Consider the following 22,785-nt stretch of genomic DNA (forward strand, 5'->3'; position numbering starts at 1 on the left):
TGGGCCTGGATGCGGACATCTCTGAGCAGTAGCAGGGTGCAGGGATTGGAATGGCCCCCAGCACATGGAAACCGTCACACCCACTGCGAAGCAGTGCCCTGTGCCAGGAGTTCCCCATTGCCGTCTTTAGGGACAGCTGGGGAAGGGCAGAGTGGGTGCTGAGACAGCTGAGCGGGACGAGAAACAGCAAACATGGAAAACATCTGTGTGCTCCCAAAATCTGCCTTGAGCTGAATCACAAGATACTTACATAAAAATGCAGTTAATTATTACAAAGGAACCAAGCAAGGAAGCACAGACATTCACAACGTTATCTCCTGCATTAATTAGTAGCTAAAAATGCAGATCACAACATCTCTGAAGCTGCAAACGGGTCAGTAGCAAAACCATCTCTCCTGGTTCTTGTGCCAAGAAGTGCTCTTCTCTGTGAGGCTGCTCCCAAAGGCTCTCAGGGTCAGAGGCAGCTCACAGGGCAACTCGAGAAGCATGTTTAAATGAGGATGCCATCACCAAGAGCACTTACTGTTCATGTCTGCTCAAGTCTGAGAAATGTCTCAGTTAATCAGTTAAACCTAGAAATCCACCTGAATTTAAAAACCCCTCAGTCAAACAGGTGTCTGCTGTATGTGCACTGCAGAGCATACACATACGGAACCAAGTGTGAAAATAATCCCTGCCTTCAGTATCTGTGTGAGCTTTGGCTGAGCATGCTAAAAGCAAGCTCAAGGACGAGAGAAACAAGAAGTTCACCATTATGGAGATTGATGTTGTCTGCAGACTTCACATCAGATGGTGGTGTGTCTGGGTCTGCTGAGAAGTCTGGATTGCAACGGGGGGAAATCTAGCAGAATTTATGTTTCTGGCAATGAACAGAACCGAAACCTTGGGTTGGACTTTTAAGTGTAGTGGCCAACCTCAGGCAAAATCTTGGTTGCCAAAACAGGGTGCTTCTAACCTTTTTCTTTAGGGTTTGCAAATTAAGGTTTCATATTACTATAGAAAAATGATTGGTTTGAATAAGATCTCAAGCAGGATGCCAGAAGGAATTATTTCTTGTGGTCGTAACTCAAGCAAAACAACAACCAGTGCCAAGCAGAACTGGTGTGTTTCCTCACTGGTGGCAAGAAGAGCTATAACCCCACTGGCAGCAAAAGGTGTAACTGCCCTGAACAGCCTGTTATCCCAGGACAACTCCACGTACAACTTTCCTCAAACTCTTTTCCAACCAGTTCCGATCAATACAAGCCTCTGCAAGAACACAAAACAGGTATCCCTGTTCCCATTGGCTGTGATTGATCCCTGCAGCTCATCTAGGCTTTTCTTCACCTAGCATTATCTTATCATCTGTTATTCCACTACTTCTTGTTTTACACAGGAGAGAGGACAAGCTACCTATTGCAGCTTCATCCTCCTCTTCTGTTCATGCTTGCCTTTTTTTGTCTCCCAACTTCTTTAGGGTACTTCACTTCTAAAGCACTTTGAGAAGAAAATTGTGCTAAACAAAACTAATGTGCAGAAGAGGACATTAAAAATATCTTAGGATTGGGTAGGAAGTGAAGACAGTTCACTTCTTTAATGTGACAACACTGGTCACTAGTAAAATAGAAGAAAAATTAGTTTGGAACAAATTTAAATAAATTAATGATGTTTTGCTGCAGTTGATTTAAGTACGAAATCTAAACCTGTAAACGAGAGGATTTAGTCATTACTCAGAAAACACTAATTGTTACAAGTCTCAAGATAGCCGAGAGAGAATTAAGGACGCATTTTGGGGGCCATACAGTCATGTACCCTGTACCTCTGAAAAGTTGTCTATTTTTTTAAATTAATGAGCAAAAAAAAAAAATCTGCAAATTTGTCACCACTTATGCAAAGAGTTTTTGAATGTCGATTATTTACTGAGTCAGGTCTGAAGTAGCTTTTTTCCTTCTGATCTTTTTTCTCTAGTTTTTGTCTGCCAAAAGAGGAGGGCATTTCTATAGAAACTGTGAAGAAATCAGCAATTTCAAAACATAATTAGGAGCTTTATGTGGTTCATTTTAAGGACATTTCACACTATGACCAAATAATAACAAGAACAAAATGCTGCCAACTGAAACAATCAGCTGAGGTTCTTAATGTAAAAAAAAAATTAGGGACTATTAATGCATGGAGCTCATCTCTGAATAAGGGAGTGAAATTAAGTTATTTCAGTGAAGTGAGGTAAAAATTTTCCAGTAGCATTGTCTGAATTGACTTGTGGTCTGCCCCAGGAATATATCAGGTATTTGCTGTACCACAGAGAAATTTTTTAAAGCCAGTGTTCATTTTGCAACTATGTATTGCATCCAAAAGCTGTGTACTTAGTTTCAAGTGTGGTCTTAATCCTGCAAGCATACACGTACATACTGGCAAATATAAGTAAACGCATTGAATTTACTAGGACTCCTTTGTGCTGAAAATTGAGATGGACTTGTTTGCAGATTCATATGCTCTTTCATTTACCTGCCTGCTATGCAAGATCAGCTTGAGAAAGCTCCAGGTGATAAAAAGCAACAACCCTAACTTCCAGATGTGTTTTGTAACATTGCCTTGAAAGGATTTCTTTAGGCCTCTTTCCAAATTTATTTGGTTGGTTTTAAACATACATAGCAAGTTCGTAACAGTGCCCACAGGAAAAAGGAGCTGGGTTTTTTTGTGTGGTGTTGATAGTCAGGTCTTCAATTCCTTCTGCATGTCTAGTATTAGTCAAACTGGCCACACTGCCTCATTTTTCTGGGCATTTGGCCCCAAGAGAAGATTCACGCCAAAGTACCAGATTAAGATGGCATCATTAGAGCCTCCTATATACTTTGACGTGATTTATTGGTTTAGTGGTGGACTTGGTAATGTTAGGTTAATGGTTGGACTGGATGATCTTAAGGGTCTTTTCCAACCTAAACAATTCTATGATTCTATTGCCAGGGGAGAATTGTTTCTGCTGCCTCATCCTCTGGCCTTTCTTGTTCATGTTGGTGCCTACTTTTAGTCCTCTTTCCAAGCAGAGTGCAGGCTTCTGTATGATGCTCTGATGCTTCTGAGTCATTATACAAGGGAAGTTTTCTTGTGATGAAATCATATGCAGGGATCAGCATGGCTAAGGCTTGTCACGGTGGAATTTGTTACCCGGTGCAGGAGGCGTAACTGGTTTAAGCCTTGAAAGTCTTTCACCCAAAAGTCTGCTTATTGAAGTATCTCACAGGTATGTGTATGTGCACAGGAGAACGTGGGTGCACACACCAGGGCCAGGGTCCAAGCCGGTGACACTGCTAACTGTGGGGAGTCTGGTCCAATTCCACAGGTTGGGGATGGGACCTTACATGTCTTCCTGCTGTGTTCAGAAGAAGTTTAAATTCACTCTGTAGCTGCTGCTCAGGGGTAGCTCTGGCCTTCTTTCACTTCAGTGGTGAAGGTGCACAGTACAAGCATTCACGCGGTAACATGGCATCCTTGTAGGACCTTAAACTCCTTACATGTGAGCCTTCTGCTCTGTGCTTCCCAAATACCTGCTAAGTTTTTTCCTGAGGCTTGCTTCCAAAAAAACCACCCTCTCCCCCCTGTCCCATTCATTGTTTCGTGTGATCTTTACAAAATGTGGCATTTCTGTCTAAATAATTTGCCAAAGGCCTGTGACAAACAAAATTAAGTTGTCAATCATGAGACATTAAAAAAGTTAACTGTCTTCACTTCATACCCAATCCTGAGGTATTTTTAAATGTCAGAGCTTTTGATTGGTTGTCACTGGCTCCAATTTTGGGATACCCAAAACTGGAATACATTGGCCCAATTTTCAGATAGTGCTGTGTTCCCTTTCTGCAAATGTTAGTCCTTAAACACATTTCAAAGATATTCACAATTTCATCAAGATCAGTCCATGCTCTGGAATTTCTGGCTGCAATGCATTTCTGCCATCTCTCCTGTTTTCACGCAGTCATACTTTCTAAATTCATTTTCGGATGGCATTCTGCCTGGCAGAAACGTATAAAGAAAATTGAGAGAAATATCCTTAACGATTTATGAGTGACATATTTGGGTTCATAAGTGTTTAATTCTGATTTGCTCTTATTGAATAACTTTTAAAAGGATGAAATTTTACATTTGAAAATTAAAAAAATAAAGTAGACATAATCATTTCCTGCATATAACTGATTTGTTTCTCAATGCTATTTATCAGGAAAATTGCTGTTGCATTTAATAGAACTCTTACCTGTTTAGTCCCAGTTGAAACCCACCTCATCAAATCAATAGAACAATCCTCCTTCCACTGAATGCAAGACAACTGTAGCTTATGTTACCAACAATTATTTTTATTTTCAGAATAATTATTTCTTTCTGAAAATGGCATGTAAGTGTCATTGTGCTTGATTAAATGTCCAAGAACAGAGATTAAATGATCAGAGTCAAGAGGAGATGTGACTTAAATGGTGACACACATAGTTGAGTGTTGTTGGTGAATACCAGTGAAAGCTCAGCTTGGTGTGGATCCTGCAGAAGCAGAAGACCGACAGTATTGTAAAAAGAAAAGCCACCTTTGTAAAAGGCTTGTTTAATCTTGCGTCTCCTTGCACCTTCCATCAGGTAGCTTCTTGATGCCAACTCAGCATCAGAGCAGCAATAGCTAGTATGTACGCTCACAAACTCAGCGCTGTGGCTGAATTACTGTGCAAGCACAGAATAATCCAGGGAGATTAGGTCTGAGCCCTGTAGAAGCTAGAAATGCATCCCAGTGCAATGGACTGTCCTTCCACGGGACATCTTTGGAACGCTGTGGGTCTTCACCCTCACCAAGGGATGAGTGTGTAGTCTACAGCTACCACAATGCCAAGTTACTGGACAAATCTGCTCACACATTTAGCCATTGGATTCCCCCAGTGGGACTAAAAATTTACAGGAGGTGATGATTTGTCTACTAGGAAAAAATAAAAAAAAAAAAAGCAAGGAGAGGACAATAATGCTTGAGGTTTTTCTCTCGTAGTAAGATGGAGAAACAATTAATCTGAGTGGCACTGTTTTTTGAAAGTCAGCTACATTTGCTTTCCTAATAGCATTCTCTTCTTTTTTCTGTAGGTCCAGCTGTCCAGCGCCAGGTCCAGAATGGGCCATCTCCAGACGAGATGGAAGCACAGAGAAGGTAAGTGGAGTTAATCAGTTATGGTAGAGTTCTGGTTTGTAACTTGGATGAACATCCAGTCCTTGCTCACCAATAAGCACTGTTCTTTTTACTTGTACCTGTTTTAAGGTGATTCTGCGTTTTCTGTAATTATTGCTAATGATTCTGTAATGACTTTTTAAAGGGCAAACTGAAGCCCTAGGTGAACTCTTTGCTCAAAGCAAGCGTGAGGCATGTTGATGTTCAGGGTTAAAGACAAAACATGTTTAAAAGCATTTTGTAGAGTATGTGTTTCTCAAGCACATTAAGAAAGCCTAACCTTACCCTGTTCTGGATCACCTGCTGGCAGTTGACAGTCATATTGCCCAGGGCGCATCTGACGGACCATATACACTCTCATTAATAGCTTAGGCCCATTTTGTGTATGGCTACTTCCTATATCATATGCTGTTCGTTTTATGAATGTTTTGCTCTAAACCACCACAATAAATGAAAGTGTAAAGTCATACCCTTCACCTTTACACACACGTCTAGCCTTAGTGCCATTATTACACATGGCCTTTTCTCTAGCTGCGAGGAATGGTCTCCTTGACATCAAAGGGAAGATAGGCAGGAGTGTCCGTCCTTATACGCCTGTCTCCATAATCAAATTATGAGGCCCATCTCATTTCAGCTATGCTGATTCAGTCAAGGCTCCTGTAGCAGCAGCAGAAATCCCTGTAGCAGCAGTATCTCCAGCTTCCTTCACTAAGTATAAGACATACCTGTCCCATTCTGGACAAAGTTTTCTTATCTAACCAGTAGTCCATGCTGTCAGAGCTGTGATCTGTCTGCTGGACATCGGTGGTGCCCATGCCAGCAGCACTGCTTAGCCAGGCTTGTGCTTCCCTTTTGAAATATAGGCTTGTGCACACACAAAAAAGCACCTTTGTTCCCCATATTCCTGCTCACTGCAAGTGTGTTTGTCCTACTGTATGAGAAACACCACAGAGTATTCTGCCGTAACAGGTACAAGCTGGTGAGCCTGACTTCATCAGGAGTGCGTTGGAGTACAGAAATCTGCAGGACCTGTCACTGTTCCAAGTTTGGTGCCTGGCATTGCTTAAATGAAGTGTCTGCATTTGCTTCTGTAACGAGAGGAGGATCAGCAAGTGCAATCAGGCCTCCAGAGGGCTTGGCCCAGTGTTTGGTTCAGCTAATAAATAGCTTTGTAAGGATTTTAGTGGAACCAGATCTGCAGTTCAGCACCAAAGATGTCGGATGTCGGTCTGACGTGACAGAGGCTCAGTGGGCTCTGCCTTTGTTTGTAGGCGCAACCTGTAAGCAGGCAAGGTTCCCTCTTGCAGGGTCCAGGGACTGCCCTGGTCCTATGAGTAGTGTAGCTTGGTATCACACGCTCCTGGAGCAGCAGAGATGAAGTGTTGCAATATATCGTTTGCATTCATGCTCCAGGGCTACCGTTCTGACTGGTCCCTACACAAAACCACGTATAGGTCAGTCAAGACAAAGCCCATACACAGGCTGTGGTAGGTACTTGGGATTCTCTCTTTCCCTCTCCCCAAAAACTGTAAGGAAAGCATAGGGAAACTGTTTTCCTGCGCCTTTATGAATAACTCTGAATGGCCCGAGATTTAGTAGATATTTTACATATGACTATGAAATGGGTCAACGGGTAATGATATTTCACTTGAGATTTGTAAGATTTACTTTGGGATAGCAGAGCTGTCGTAAAGGTCGGAGGAGAGCCCCTGCTCACCCAGCGGCAGCGGGGATGCCGCCTGTCCCCACCACCTGGCTGAAAGACCTGATCCAGCTCTTCATTTAACCAGTGGAAATTACTGATTCTTCAGACTATATGTAACTCAGACCTCAAATTTAGGTGTCTAGTCTGTACATTTAAAGAGCGAGAGCTTAACTGCACCAACTTAACTTCATATTTTATTTATTGTTTTTCGTTTAGAGACAGTAAAAGCCTTTTGGGTAGGTATTATTGAACTGCTATAGGGCACATGGTTCTGGGAAAGCTTCTTTTCCTCCACTGAACTGGAATAAGCTATGCCAGTAGATGCACTTAGATATTATTGCATTGGCACTAGAGGATTTTCAACTTTAATTATGCTGATGCATTCTTTAAGCATAGAGGAGACCTTATTTTAGGCCTAGCTTTTTTTGAACATCTTATAAGCAGGCAAGGAAATGATGGTAACTACCTTGCAAGTTTGTCTGTTTAAAAGGTAGAGACCTTTACACAAATGTTAAAAGAATATATGTTTAAGTCACAGTGTTAATATGTCCCCTCTTGTACTTTACTCCTTGTATACTCCTTAAGCAGCCTTGTGCCAATCTCAGGCTTTATTTAGTTCCACTGGAATAAATTTGACTTCCTAAGAGTGTAAGAACTTCTCCTTTTAGCACGTGTGGGAGGATATATTTGGCACGTATAAACTGCTTCTGCCCAAGGGCAGACAGGGCTGGCATGAACCCCAGCGACTTCAAATGGCAGTGGCTGACCCTTGTTTTGGGGAACACCCCGCACTTGTATCTGCTCTGCAGTGGCTCTAGCAACTTGGAGATGTCTTACCCATATTTCTTTCCTGGTCTGTCAGGCTGGAGTTTTCCAAGTCTGTCCTCCAGATAAACCTAGAATTTTCCCCAGGTTTAATGAGGAAAATGTAAGTGTCAAGTTGTTCTTCATCATGAAATTTTGCTAATAAATGCCAAGCTAAGGTAGGGGATGGTATGCTTAGGAAATTCTTAGTACATGTGTTTACAACTAAAATTTTAGCAGTGCAATTGATGCTGTTGCATATGTGTTCAGCCCATAACTATGAAGTAAGAGCCAGGGTATGTACTGAAGTAAAGATTTCTATTTATTTGGTTTAAAGTGTGATAGCTTAAATGAAACCAGTTGAATCAGCCAACTAAGGCTGTTCCTCAAAACTGTTTTCCCTTTGCACATATAATAGTTTTCTCAGCTGTCTATAATGGTTTTCCAGAAATTGCCAGTGTTCAGTGGATTGCATGTCCTGAACATAAAACTAGTTTAGGATTGATCACTCCACCATGAATAATTATAATCATGGATTTTCCTGTCCCATCTATTGAATTAGAATTAAGATATGGGAAATTTGTTTTGCAAACTAAGACATTCTTTCTTCCTTACATAATGTTACTTTATTTTTCTGGACTTATTTCTAGAAAAGCTTTTATTTGTATGTAAGAAGATAGAATTATTTAAAATTGCAGACTCAGGAAAGTACAAGTAAAACTGTAGCAGGGAGATCTCTCTAAAATATTACATAAGGAGTCAAAATAGAAGTATTGCCTAGAGTTAAGCTTGCCTTACTGAGCAGACCATGAACTAAAGTTGTTACGGAAAAAAGAAATCTCTAAGTCGTTAACTATGTTACATTGAACAAATTCAGGGCAAACTTGGCCTAGAAATCATGGAAGAAAATGATAATAAACCTTATTACCAAGTGCTCCAGTATTGTTGAAATCTTTAGTCCATATCCATGTGCACGGTAGAAAGCCTAGCAAATAGTCTAGTTTTTAGATCTCGATCTTTTTAACAAGAGACATGCCAGGGAGGAGTTGTGGAGGTCAGTGACGGCTCTTTCTGCAGAAGTGTTAGAGTGTGCGAGAGAAGACCTCTGCTGATAGACCGTGGGAACTGCACATCTCTGGGAAGCAGACCCCGGGAAAAGGCTTGGCAGTGCATTTCCCTATGGGACACCAGGCCTGGGTAGCACGGGACCTAGCAGCTCCTGGGCGGAAAGGTGCCAAAAAAGCAACAGTGCGATGTTGTGATCTGCATTGGTGGAGGAAACGCAGCGGTCGTGGTCCCCGTGTCCCTGCTGGCAGGCCCAGGGGCGGCTGCGCTGGGGCATGAGGTGGCAGGCTGTCAGCCAGGTTGTGCAGCTGGACAAAACAGCTTTTGGGCAGTCAGCACCTAAACGCAGATCAAGCTTCCTTATATTTTCATTTTAACTACAAGGCCTTTGGGGTCCCGATCTGTGAAAGACTCAGGACTGTGTCATTTTATGCGAGACACCTCTTACTCTTCCCTTGCAATGCTCGTACACTTCAGGTTAACAACATGCGTGGTTGCTATGCTCTCCTGGGCCTGGGGTGCTGACTACTCCTCCTGCAGAGCTTGTTGAGGAGTTATCTTAAATGGCTCAACCAGCCCCTGCAATGTCCGGCAGGTGCAGGGCAATGTCCTGGTTACACTTCCCCAACGCATGCAACAGCATCGCTGCAGCCAGGGCAAGTAAAATCAAACCCACCTCCATCTCACGGGAACAGCATTTCTGCGAGGGACTGGCTTACACCGCCCAAGACATACAGCTTGAGTGCTTCTCGGTTTATAAAGCTTTTATTCAAAATTGTAAAGAATACATAATGACCCAGGGTTTTTTCATTGCCATTTTAGACAAGTGATGGAGCAACAGCAACAGCGCCAGGAATCTCTGGAAAGAAGAACCTCTACAACAGGCATGTATCAAACCAAGCAGATATAGTGTCTCCCTGCTCGTCTCCTCTAGCTGTACTTGGATTTTGCATGGTGCTATACAAGAGCTAGACTGCTAAAAGTGGTTGTAGTTATGATTAGATTTTAAAGCATTTTCAGCTAGGGACTTACATGCATTCAGGCATGGTTGTGTTGTTTCGCAGAGGCTCAGGTCTGGGGCGTGCAGGTAGAGCTAGGCAGGTTTTGCACTTGGCAAAACTTGTGCAGCTGAGGGGGATTTTAGGCATACCAAGGGGGCCTGGCCATGCTTCTTCCACACCCACGAGCAGAGCAGGTAGCACAGCCACTGCAAGAGTGCCTCCATGGTTCCAGGGGATGTCAGCACAAAGGGGTGGATGTGCTGGATGTGCCAGGTCAGGCGCTCCCCATTGCTCTGCAGCACAAAGCAAACTACAGCACAGAGGAAAATCTAGCTCTAGACACTCACCAGTGGGGATTTTGTGGTCATGAAGTGAGGAGTCTTCTGTGAGCTTAATGGAAAATATATATATATTTAATGAGCTTACAAAAATCTTCTATAGCATATTAAGTTGCGCTAAGCTGAGAGAAGAGATGACATGAATAGCTTATGTCAAAGTGTGGCTTTGCCTCTCTGAAAGAAGGCAGAGCAAGCAAGCCAAGATGGCCATCTTGTATTTGGGCTTTTGTTTTGGGGAAGTTTTTTTCAGTTAATCTGGCCACATAAGTGAAATGTTTTTCCTTAGCTGTTACAACTTTCTAGTTTTTGACTTGAAACCAGCTCAGACATACACACATACCTTAGTCAGTCACAGAAGTTGTTGGACTGTGTTTCGGCAGAGGTTACTGTGTGCTATTCTGCATAGGGAACATAGCCAAAATCCTGCCTCAGCATCTGCAAGGAGCAGGACTTGGCTCCCAGGGGCTTATGGCTATCCCCTCCCTGGCTACGAGGTGGCCACCGCTGTGTTCAGCATGTCCTTTGCAGCTGCCCCTGGTGCAAGGGTGATGCTTGTGTTCTTAACTCTGATTCATACGGGGCGTGGAGGAGCCTCACTGGCACCGGAGCACACAGCCCTACCTGTGCTGCCAGGGTCCTGCTCCGCAAAGCTCTCCGGTTCTGCCAAGGGTCGGAAACCCCCAAGCTGGTGCCTGCACCATCTCTTCTCTGCTTTGTTTGAGCTTCTATTTGCATTTACTTTGCACTTCCTTTTTCTCCGTTCTACTTTGCCTTCGTTTCGTTCCTTTCTGCGTACCCACCTTATTCTTTTCATTTGTCTTTTCTGTTCTTTTAGTTTCCACCGTTCAGATAAGCATGTGCTCTCCCCGCTCTCAGCCCCAGTCTCCTCCTCCCACCTGCAGTAACTGCGGAGCTCCTGCCGCTGGTGCTGTGCCCCTGCCACCACCTCATGCCAGCGCTGTCTCTTCAGCATCTGCTGTCCCCGAGCCCACCAGTCAATCCTCTTTCAGATCCCGGCGGAGAGCCAGAGAGCCCCCGCAGCTCCTGCACAGGCACTCAGCCTCTGAGCTGCCAACAGCCCCAGGTTCCTCCCCTCCAGCCTGCCCAAACCGTGGGACCGTAACACCAGGCGTCAGGCGAACCTCGCTGTCTCCACCACCTCCCCATCCTTCCCACTGTCCTTTCACCTCTCGCCAGCCTCTCAGGCACTCTTCTCTTTCCTGCTCTCCTCGGACTTCTGCTTCCCACACCTCAAATGCACCACCTCTGCAGAGGGGTGGTGTCCTGCAGCCGCGCAGTCCCACCATCCTGCCCGTGATTCCTGTCCCACCTGACAGGATCAGGGGACCCACAGATAAAACAGGGCAGGAGACCTCAGCAAATGTACCTCTGAATGGCCATCTTGAAGAACAAATTGCTTTAGGCCCCTCTGGGACCCAGGTGAAAAGCGTGGACGGGTCCTTCTTTCCATACCTCGGAGCTGCACCCTCCTCCCCGCTGCCCACCATTGCCAGCCCCCCTGGCTCCTTTGGCCAGGCTCCCTCCCCATCCTCCCATCCATCATCTTGTCCTCCACAGCAGTGGTATCAGCCCATGTCACACTGTCTTCCATTGCCTCCCCCTTACGCTGCTGTGTCTGAGGCGACTATGCCCACGAGGACCCCTCCTTACATGACTTCATCAGCCATTGCCCACTTGAGTAAGTATTGATTTTGAATGAGTTGTGACCTGTATAAAGCCTTAGCTTTCAGCTATTTAAAAAGCCCTGCTGGCACCGCCCATGACTGCTAGAAAAAGGGATGAGAGACCCAAGGCTACTTGGGTCTATGTGATTTCTGGAACCAAGGTGGAAAAGTATCCAAATCACTCAGGACTGGTCCAGGGACCTTCTTAGCTAAAAGCAAGAACGCTAAAAGCCAGGGCCCTGTAGCTGGGTTGTTGCAACGCATATTCTTACTGTAGTAGCCCAGAAGGAGATTTTTATCATTCAGCAGAGTCAAACTGCATTTGGCAGCGAGCTCTATACAAAATCTATATTCAGCTGGTCCAAACATAGCGGATGGGCTCTTCTGAAGCTGGAGGCCAGGTCTGCTGTAGACTTGTTGTCTGTGTAGCAATATTGGTAGAGGCTGTGATTTTTATTCTTTTTCTTAAGTGGCATTTCTGTTACCAGCAAAACATAAAACATGGATTTTGTCATAGTTACCCAGAATCCCCTGTGCTTGTGTAATTTATTTCATTCTAGAAACTCTCTTCCTGGTATAAACTGCATTTATAGTTGAGGGCTCGTCACTATAACTATTCCAGCAAACCTTTTTCATTGCAGGCAGATCAAGAGCTTGGGTCTGCCAGTTTGCATATGGTCTTGATTTCTAGCGCTTGTCTAAAGCCTGCAGAGTTAGAACAGTTACGAGTAATGCCTATTTGCAATTCAGATCACAGGTTTTGTGACTTGGATCCATTTCTGTTTATAACCACATGTAATGCTTAAATGATGTGCCTAGAAAAGGAAGAAAACTGAGACATTTCCTTTTACTTTCTGCTAAAAATATTACAGCAACCACTGGAGGCTCAGTCCTTCAGCTGATATAAGTCCTTGAAATCCACTTAGTTCAATAAAGTTATTTTAAACTCACATCAGTCCATTATTTTGACTCAGTTCAATTATTGCCGCAGGCTGGCCTCTGGTTAGGTGGGTGTAGTTTTGCAATTACAATTAACTGTACCCACAATGAATTACTAGCTATTATGTTCATGAACCAAAGAGGGCTTGAAATGTTTAAAGTATTTCTAATGGCAGCTATGGTTCATTTCAAGAATGGAATTGGGAGTGTGAAATAATGGCAGACGTAACCACAGAAATAAGGCAGTGTTGTAAGAAAACCTAGATAAGAAGAAAACCAGGCTAATAATGTTAAATACATTCTCCAAATGTTCCTCAGTCAAAACCTGCATGTCTTTCAAAATAACACTTACTGAACAAAGGAACCTGTGATTATATATCAGGAGCAGCCTGTTCTGAGAGGGTGTAATGTGGGGAAATACCCTTAGGGAGGTGGATTCATTCAACTGACCCATTACAGACAGTCAAAACACTGCAACGGAGTTACCCACCATCAGCCCCTCCAACAGGCTGCTGCTTTGAGGAGCTTTGCTGAACCTCGGGGTGCTTGGAGCTGGACTCTCCCCCCATTATTTTGCAAGACCAGCCAAGATCACATGCCGGCTGTTCAACAGAAAGGAGGACGTGTTGCTGTAGCCCACGAGGTGAAAAGCTGGTGTTAACAGAAGTCCATGGAGTTGGCTGATGTAGTTTATTATCTCCATGTAGAAAGCTATGAGAGGAGCAGAAGAAGGTGCCACTTCTGAATTAGGAGGTGGCGTCTGTGTTTTGATTTCGGCACAGAATAAAACACTAGCCCAGACAGGGAGAAGAGGAGGGTGAAGGCTGGTTTATCAGGGACAGTGTCTTGCAGGAGGACACAACTGTAGCTGATTGACCATTGATGCAACCACCATTTCCTGTTCTTCTGCTTCGTGCTTCCTTGTGCTGCTCACTCATCATGCAGTCAGGTCATGGCCTTGGGAGTGGGAACGTGACCTTGTGTACAGGCTGGAGGAGACCATGCTTCATGTCTAATTTGTATTCTCTGCATTTCAGGCCCAGCACTTCCACCTGGTCATCCCAGTGGCGCTGCTGTGATCCCTGCTTCATCCGGGGGTCCCCCACCTCCGCCACCCCCCCCAGTCCCTCCGCCATCCATGGGAGCTGCGCCCCCCCCGCCTCCCCCACTGCCAGCAGGCTCCAGCCAAGGGGCCGGCACTGAAGATGGGTCAGTGTCAGGGCTCGCAGCGGCTCTGGCTGGTGCCAAACTAAGGAGAGTTCAACGGGTAAGAAGGTGGCACTGGGACTCCCCGATGGGCTCTTCTCCACTGCAGGAAAGCCTGCCACAGCTTGGTGTAATGGTCTGCAAATCCAGCATGAAACATGGTGAAACATGCTTCAGCTGACCATTAGGTGAACTTTTAAATGTGAGTTTGTAGTGCAAACAAAGCTGAGCAGGAAATGTTTGGTAGAATTTCTGCTCTTCAGAAAATAGGAATTAGCAAGTGGCTGCAAGTTCTCATGTTGCCAGGATTTCATTGCTTCTGCAAAGTCCGCCATTGTACTATCTGTTAGTGTTTTCAGTTATTGTAAGTGGTTAAAACTGCACCATGCTTACAAAAAACAGCGTAGACTGTTCAGGACTCACATCAATAGGTGTACACTTAAGTAAGGGTTGCATAACCATGCATAAACATAACCATAAACAAACAGCCCTGTGGGTTTTTTCATCATTTGCCCATATATTTGCCTCACCCAGACTGTCCTGGTTTTAGTAAGGTCCACGTGGGTCATCTTCCCAAAGCAGAACACATCCTATCTCTGGTTTTGGGCTGTGATTGTGATCACTGTTCCTAATAATTAGGAAAACTAATCATTAAGGGTGTGGTTGTAAATGAAACTTTTCCTTAATTCCAATGTTGATTTCTGTCTTAAGCCAGAAGATGGTTCAGGAGGGTCCAGCCCCAGTGGGGTCTCTAAGAGTGATGCCAATCGAACAAGTAGCGGAGGAGGTGGAGGAGGACTGATGGAAGAAATGAATAAATTACTGGCAAAAAGGTTTGTACTTAGACTTCAAGTAAGCACCAGCATGATCTCTGCAGCAAATTGTGGAACAAGATGCTGTCAGTTTTGGTTAGCAGTGGGTCACTTTGGTGCTTCTTTGCAATTCGGCAGGTCCTGCATAACCTGGCCTTTAATATCAAATGTAGATGCTGCAGCAATGGTACCTGGAAGAGTTTAGCTGCTGTAGCAAATCCTGCAGTGTGGTAACCTTCAAAGATGGTGATAAATATATCCACTGTGGTTTTGCCATTTTACCAGATCTATTTCAAAGTGACAGTTTTCGGAAAGAGTAAACTGTGAAAGGAGCTTAGACAAATCATTCTTTATGCAGCACATTCAGGATGTTGGGCCCAAAAATATAAACAGAAGTGCAATAGAAAGACAACATCTTGGCAGGTAAATTATTATTGATTGTCAGTGTGTTTCAGACAGGCTAGCCAAGTTATTCTCCACTAAAGTGAGTTGTGATGTATCAAGCTACCAGCTGTTAAAAGGCACTCAATTATTCCAATTATTTTTTCTTTCTCTTTTCCCCCTGATTCCATCAGTAATGTTCTGTCAGACTCCCAAGTTCCTAGTGTTAGATGTTTTATTTTTAGCTCTCAATTTTTTTTTTAACTTATGAATAGTGAAAAAAAGGGCTAAGTAAAATAATGAAGAGTAGGTACAGTCGCATAGTGTACAGAGATGGAGTTTTTAAATAATGTTGTCTAGCATAAAAACAGTTCCCTGTTCAGAGGATCTGATTCCAGCTCTCCTCCATGTCCTGGACATTTCAGAAGGAATTCTGAACATTGACTGTTGATGTAATCCTTTGGAAAGCATTAATGAATACACAACATTACAAAAAGTTACCAGCAGTGTAAAATACCAAATAGATAATTTTCTCTCTTTTCAGAATTGAAATAGCTTAACAGTTTCTAATAGTTATTTACTGGCTCACCTTCTGACCTATTTTGTGCTTCTACATATTAAGACTGACCTTGCTGAACTGGAAGATGTCTGTAAGCAAAGTAAGGCTCGGTGACTAGATACTGGGGTAACTAGCTCTGTTCAAGCCAGCAAGCTAAAGGGACCTCTTATATGCTTGGATATAGAAATCCTACAAATTTCTGTGGTTCCAGTCTAAAATGTACTCCAGTATGGCTTTCAGCAGTGGGATTCCATGTCTTCAAGTACTCAGGGTCAAATCCCCTCCCTATCTTAACAAAAGCACCTGCACTGCCATGAGCACCGTGCTGCCTCTACTCTGAAAATAACTGAGCTGCAAATCCTTTCCCAGGGAGTTGACAGCAACAGGATTGTCTCCTAAATTTTGCTTCACAGAGCCATGGAAGTCATTGGAAATACTCAAGTGTCCGTCAAGGGTGCAATCGGTGCATACTGTTAAACTGATACTGAGAGGACTTCTTTTGGCTGCAAAACCCTTTTTATGTGTGACGACATAGAGAAAGGAAGAACCTGGCACTGTGTTTCAGGTTGCTCTTACTGAGCTGGCAGCCAGGAGGAAAAAAAGATGGTTTTTAAACTGAGCATGCTCAATACAGAAATCACTGAATGATGAGCAGGGAATCTCAGGGGCCCTTTTCTGAACAGAAAACCACATGCTCAGAAACACGGAATGTGTATAATGCTAGGTAAGTAACAGAGGAAAATGCTTCTGAGAGCTCAGGTGGTATAAAATACAGCTCTTTAGATTTAGCGGCCCCCATGAGACCAGCCCTTTGCTTCAGAACTGAAGTGCAAGCAGAATAATGAACTATCTCACAAACCACTATCGTTTCTAGCCCAGTAAAGTTTGTTGCAGGACATAAATCTAACACTGGTCTCTCACCCTGGCAAATATTTCCCTCGCTCAGGTTTGTAATCATTATAACCTTTTTTCCTCAGAAGTATCAAGTAAATGTTAGAGAAAGACTATAAAAATTATTACTGATCTCATAAAATTATTAATGCAGTTGAATATCTGGAAATAATTCCCACAGAGCACTGTGTCCTGCAGACACATGCATGTCGTTTACTCCTCTGGTTTTTGTCAAATTTACATCAAATACTCCAATTTATGAATCCAGTGAGGCTTTTCTTTTGCTAGTGATACGGAAAAAAAAAATCCTTTGACAAACTTGTGGCAGTGTTTTGAAACTCAGAAGCCTTTCTAAGTGCCACTTGGGATTATTTTTTTTTTTTCTGTGAGTTTAATTTTTTCCACTTCAGAAGCAAGACTAAAAGAAAAACCTGTCATATTGGTGTTTTAAAAAACATCTGCTAAGGGCAGTGTTCACAGGTGGGTAAGGATAAGGATCATCACACCCGAAGTCCATGTGGAGACTAGACCTGCAGTTCTCCTAATTGTCTAAAATGGGAAATTGGATGTCTAGACAATCAGTACCTGGCACACTTCAGTACTGTTTAGACCCTGAGTAGGGCTTGAAAATCAAGAATTTGGTTTTCTTTTCTTCAGCCAGTGTGGCTAACACCCAAGAAGTTATACCGTGTGTTCTTCAAAGATAAACAATCAACATCTTTGTTTACTCTCATGTTCAATTGCTCCAGTGGATGGATTGCAGCTCTTTGCCAGTTGCTTCTCGGAGAGTTTTGCCTCTCCTTGGAAAGCAGGACAGAGTGAGGGTCTCAGGTCCTCACTCAGCTTCTATAGTCACCACCAACACCGCCAGTCCTGGGACTACAGGGCTCAGGAGCTCTGCTGCCTTTGAATTGGATTTGAGACAGCAATAATGTCCCATCACTGACCAAAGGCACTTGAAAACCCAGACTGGTGCACTCATTTCCTGACTCCTGGTCTCCAGCCAGAGCTCTCCCACGCTGGAGGGAGCAGGGGTCTTGGCTGAGCAGAAATGGTGCCCGATCTTTCCCGGTGAGGATGGACCTGGGTTGAAGGGCTTTTCTGACTGTCTTCCCATCGCATGAGAGCACTGCCACAGCCCTTTCTCTGGGTGGGAACAGAGATGGGGGATATAGGACAGGTGGCAAAATTATACTGGAGCTGACTGAGAACATAATGTCATCACTGCAATACCCACCTGATCCACCTGTGGGGGGTTGGGTTGGGTTGGGTTGGGTTGGTCCTCAGAAACCCCTTCCTGAGCCCTAGTTGTCACCCAGTTTCATAACCAGCTGTGCTTCCTTTCTCCACTTTTCTCCCTATTTCCTTATGCTCTGCACCCTGTGTTCCTCTGTTAAACACTGCATCATAATATTGCCCCTCTCTCTGAGTCATATCACTGAGGTCTGCATTCCTCACCTCCACCCCAATCCTACGCAACCGAACACATCCAGCCTTTGTCGCATTTCCTAGGATGAACTAAGTAAATAATAACTCCCACCAGAGCCTGAATCAGCCTTCCCACGTGGAGGATGTGTTTCTAGAGGGTTGACTGTGTGTCCTATCTCATGTTCCTTTGCAAAGGAGGAAAGCAGCGTCGCAGTCAGACAAGCCAGCTGACAAAAAGGAAGAGGAAAGCCAAAACGTGAGTCCTCACTGTTGTGCTCTTGCAAATATGTTGATGTGCTGCCTTGTAATCCAAAGTCCTGTGCTCATTCACTGTGCGTGGCAGGCAATGACAAGCAGTGCTGATCCAGGAATAGATTTGCACATTCAGTCAAAAGCTAAATGTAACTGCTTCCACCTTTCCTGGGAACAGCACCCTATCAGCAAGAATCGCCGCTTTATTCATAGGTGAGGAGTTGTCCAAAACAGGTTAATAGGCGCTTTCTCATGGTCTGATCTGAGTGTTGTAGGGTACAGTAGATTATTGCCCCTAATGAAGATGCATTGAATCTTCTGGCAAGTCAACTTGAGATCAAGTCCATGTTTCTTATTTTAAATTTGCAGCTTCAGCTAAGCTGAAGTGGATCATCAACCATGTGGTGTAACTTTGGATTGCCATCCTCCATGCAAAGCAAGAATCAGCCCACTTCGGACCCGAGTCCACATAAAACATGTCTCTGGGGGGGTATGGGGAAATAGTGTATTAACCACTAGACCATTCAAAAGTTAAAATATGTGTTCATGATACTTACACTAAAATCAGAGAGAATTTGGACAACTTTAGGGAACTTTGATTAATTTCTGTTTTAACTGTTCTGTCTGTATGTTGTCCACAAATGCAATTAAACAAGAGTTTTGATTTGACTCAGTCTTTACACTGAACTTGATGCAGCAATTTTGAGTTCAACATGCAGATTAAACTACTTTTTTTTACTTGCTGAACTGGTAAAGCATGGGAGATCATTCCAGTTTCAAGAGAGGCCAGGCTTTATGCTGTGTCCCTTTCCATGTGGTGCTTTCCTGGGCTGCTGCTCATGCAGCATCCCTGTTGCTAACCTGTGCCCTTGTGAAGGCTCTCTGCCATGGCTGCAAGTTCATAAAGCATCATGTGTGCCTCATATCACCTATACAGAGATATTCCCTCCAAAGACAAGGTAACAGCTGCTCAGCAGGAACACCATTCAGAAAATGCAGATCTCGACCCAGTCTGAACGGTTTGTAGCAAGAGCAGGATAAGCACTTGCACTGTTTAAGGAGAAAAGCAGCTATTTTTTGCATGTTCCTCAAGGGATGCTTCAAGCATGGAATTTGCCCATTGCCTTGATGCTGCTATGCAACCATTGCTCTTAATCTTGCCCCAAAGCTGGTTTTGAACCATACACTCAGAGATGAAAGGCACCATTTAGCTTCTAACTATTCAGCCTCTCCTGTCTTTCTGCCCCTTGTTCTCTCTCCTTGAAGCTCTCCATTAGGTTATATCCCCAATCAGACTTTTCAGTAGCACCAAACTGTTTAGAAAGGTGTTTCAGAGAACATCTGTTTAATGTGTATATTGAGTACACTTTGTGGTGGGGGTATCTTCTGTCAAACTGGGTGCAATTCCATTTGACAATGCACAGTTAATGCTTTGCCTGAGTGTGTTTTGAGGGCTTCTAAATAGTATTGACATGTCAAGTATACGGGTGAATGGTTTATTATCTGTCACACATAAATCCCAGGAAAAAAGAGCCCAAAACTGTGACGTAGTGTTTAATCTTCTATTTAGGAGGAGTATTGATTGATTTGGTTACATTGTGTTAGTATCTGGACTACCCTCACTGATACCAGTGGCTGTCCGGGGCTAAAAGGCTGGGATCTGACCTACTGTTCCTTCAGGGGGCTCAGTTTCCATATCACAGAGAGTTTCTAAATTTGGGAAATGGATGGTTTGTATTTAGACAACAGCAGCCAGCACTTTAGAGTGGTAATTTAGCCTGGTTTGGTATACAGGGATGAGAGTGATTGAGTAGAATCATGAAAAGGTGTCCATGTTAACAAAAAATAAAAAGGATGTATGTTGCCATGCTAAAGGGAGAGAAGGGTTGAAGTTTAAATGGACTTGAGCCATACCTTGGTAGCAGTGACTGTTGGACATGCTTGGAGGAAACTTGCTTTTGTACCACCTGTGCTGCAGCTGGTCTCCAGAGCAGAAGACAGCTCTGCACTTCATCTCCAGGATTAAGTAATGTCCTGTTTTTCTCTTTGTAGGATGATGCTAGCACCTCTCCTTCACCCAGCACACGAGGTCCCACCCAGCAGCAGCAAAATTCATCAGGTATTAAATCGAACTACTAGTGGTTTAGTTGTCTTCTTAATCTAGTCTTCTCCACCACCTCTAAACTCTGGGTTCATCATCCCTACTTCTGAGTGCAGCAGCAGTAACTAACAGAAAAATTCCCAAATACCTGTTGTTTTAAAAACTGTACTCAGCAAGAAATGGTGATTTTATATGCTTCACAGCCAAGAAAATGTCAATACAGCCAATTTAGTTAAAGGGTCCAGACATGTAGCTGAGGATCTGTGTCTTCAACGTTGTGCTCCTGAATCTTCTAAGAGAAAAAAAGCTGTATTATTTTACTTTTGGTAGTGTAGCTGTCCTGGTTTATACAGTTGGGGGTTGGGTCTCAAACTGTTATCCTTCCTTAATCTAGTAGTTTGTTGCAGTAAGCCTGATCCTGAGAGTTACTAGGTGAAATTAAGGAGTCCCCAAAATATGTTTTTCCTATGAGGAGTTGAAATAACTGTATCTGAGTAGATAAGCTGCAAGCCAGTCAGATTCATCCTTGCATCAGCCTTGGCTTTCATACATGCTAAAAGAAATCTCTCCCAAGGGAATGAGTATTTAACCATTCCAGCTTCCTTTTGGAACAAAGCCACGATTTGCGTGTTTTGCAAGGGAAAGGGAAGAAGTCAGGAGAAAGGTGCACGTAAATGAGGAACGAGATCTAGAGATTTCCTGGGAGTGCCCAGAATTCTTTTAAAGAGCTTTTTAGGACCTCACAGGGGAGCAAATCCTAGTTTATAAAGTTGTGTGTTAATTCAAGTCTCTGAAACAGTTCACTTTATTTTAGACTATTTGCATAGAAGGAGATTGGGACGATAGTAAGCGTTTTCAATAACAAGGGTTATGTAGTGCAGCTTTTGGGAATGTTCTGCAAGTTAGAAATGTAGACAACATTAAATAAATTCTCTGAAGATTTGCATAGTGGGGTCTCAGTGCCTTTTTTTTAGACACACCCACATTTTCTACCAACTATGCAGACAAAAAACCTAAGACTTTTTAACTTAAAATATAAATAAGTATTGTACTGAATAAAATAAGCCTTGCAGCAATTAGCCTGTATTTCTTAATAGAAGTGATCTATGCTTTTCCTCCTAGTGTTCCAGTTCTAAGTCTTTTTAGTATCGTTTAACTATGTAGGCAACTGCAGTCATTCAGCAATCCCACTTTCCTGGATCTAAGTCACTCATCATCACTGAATGAAAGCATCTGTATAAGACAATCAACTTCAGGCTTTTTTTATCATTAGAGAAAAAAATAATAAACAGTAACTTTTCATTTTTGTTTTCCAGACTCTGGGAAGAAGCCATGGGAAAGGAGCAATTCTGTTGAAAAGCCTGTATCTTCATTACTTTCTAGGTGAGCTACACGGGGTGTCCCTGCGGCTGGCTAGCAGTCGGGATGGTCATGCTGTCCCCGTGGCATGTGCCCAACTCATGTCTTGTTTCATTCCATTGCTGTAGAAATCCATCAGTGGTGAAGAGCTGTGAAGCTAAGAGCCCCACACAATCCCACGTGTCTTCTAGGTACTGGCTAACAGCCTGGCTTCCTAACCGTCTTGGCTTGTCCTTTGGCAAATCCCATCATTCAGCACTAACGTTTGTCTTCTGTCTCGTCTTTACTCGTTCTCTAACAATCTGCTTTGTCTGTTGCTGCACAAAGTGTGAAGGTAGAGGGTGTTGTGTCAAAGGCTTGTTCCATGGAAACAGTCCCCTGCTCAGATGGGCACAGGTATCACAGACGTTAATCACGCTTAAGGAAGCGCTTAAAGCATCTGTGCTCGTGAATCAGAGGCACGAGGCTGGCAGCGCACCGTGCCACGTGGAAGGCAGGTTTTGGAGCATCTTTTTATGGCACGTTCAGGATGACCCTGCCAATAGGAAAAGTTTTCATTGTCCAACCTCTGCAGAAATACAAAAGCAAAGGCAGAAATAATCTAAAGAGCCTGCAACTGGGTGAAGGGAATTTATTCCTCTGTCCATGCAACTGCAGCAGGGGCATGAGAAAGGAGAGCAAAGCTTGGTGCAGTAGGTTAATAACACCAAGCTGTAAAAAGGCCCAGGCACAGACAGGGCATTCAGAAATATGGGGTACAAAAGCTGGCAGGTATCAAAAGCCAAGAAGCCTAAAGTAGGACTCCAGAAGTCCTGTTGGTCAGAACAGCCCAGCTGCAGTATCACCACCCATGTTCTTACCCGCAGAGATTGAGATAAAGTTTGATGTTGGACAGCTAAAGAGAGACTTCCTTTCAGTACTGGTCCAGGGCCACCGAGTGTTACTGCAGTACTGGACACTGAGATGGATGGATAAACTGAATAAGGAGGTAGAACACAGACTTACATATATTTAGCATTTACTGCAAGGAGATGTCCCTTATTTTACATTGTTACATATACAACAGTGCTGATAGTCTGCAGGGAGAAAGTT

The 22,785-nt window shown here is 43.6% G+C and overlaps 1 protein-coding gene across 1 annotated transcript in view; it reads left to right on the plus strand.

Annotated features, from left to right (window-relative positions):
• The window catches only part of EVL (Enah/Vasp-like), an 89,610-nt gene that overhangs the window by 63,317 nt on the left and 3,508 nt on the right, over positions 1-22,785 (plus strand). Inside the window, exons 4-11 of the mRNA XM_009480161.2 lie at positions 5,086-5,149; positions 9,564-9,625; positions 13,742-13,971; positions 14,622-14,743; positions 18,177-18,237; positions 20,286-20,352; positions 21,651-21,717; positions 21,822-21,884. Of these exons, the coding sequence (XP_009478436.1) occupies positions 5,086-5,149; positions 9,564-9,625; positions 13,742-13,971; positions 14,622-14,743; positions 18,177-18,237; positions 20,286-20,352; positions 21,651-21,717; positions 21,822-21,884 (736 nt within the window). The remainder of the gene's footprint in view (positions 1-5,085; positions 5,150-9,563; positions 9,626-13,741; positions 13,972-14,621; positions 14,744-18,176; positions 18,238-20,285; positions 20,353-21,650; positions 21,718-21,821; positions 21,885-22,785) is intronic.

The sequence above is a fragment of the Pelecanus crispus genome, chromosome 6 (genome assembly GCF_030463565.1).
Source record: "Pelecanus crispus isolate bPelCri1 chromosome 6, bPelCri1.pri, whole genome shotgun sequence".
Lineage (NCBI taxonomy): Eukaryota > Metazoa > Chordata > Aves > Pelecaniformes > Pelecanidae > Pelecanus > Pelecanus crispus.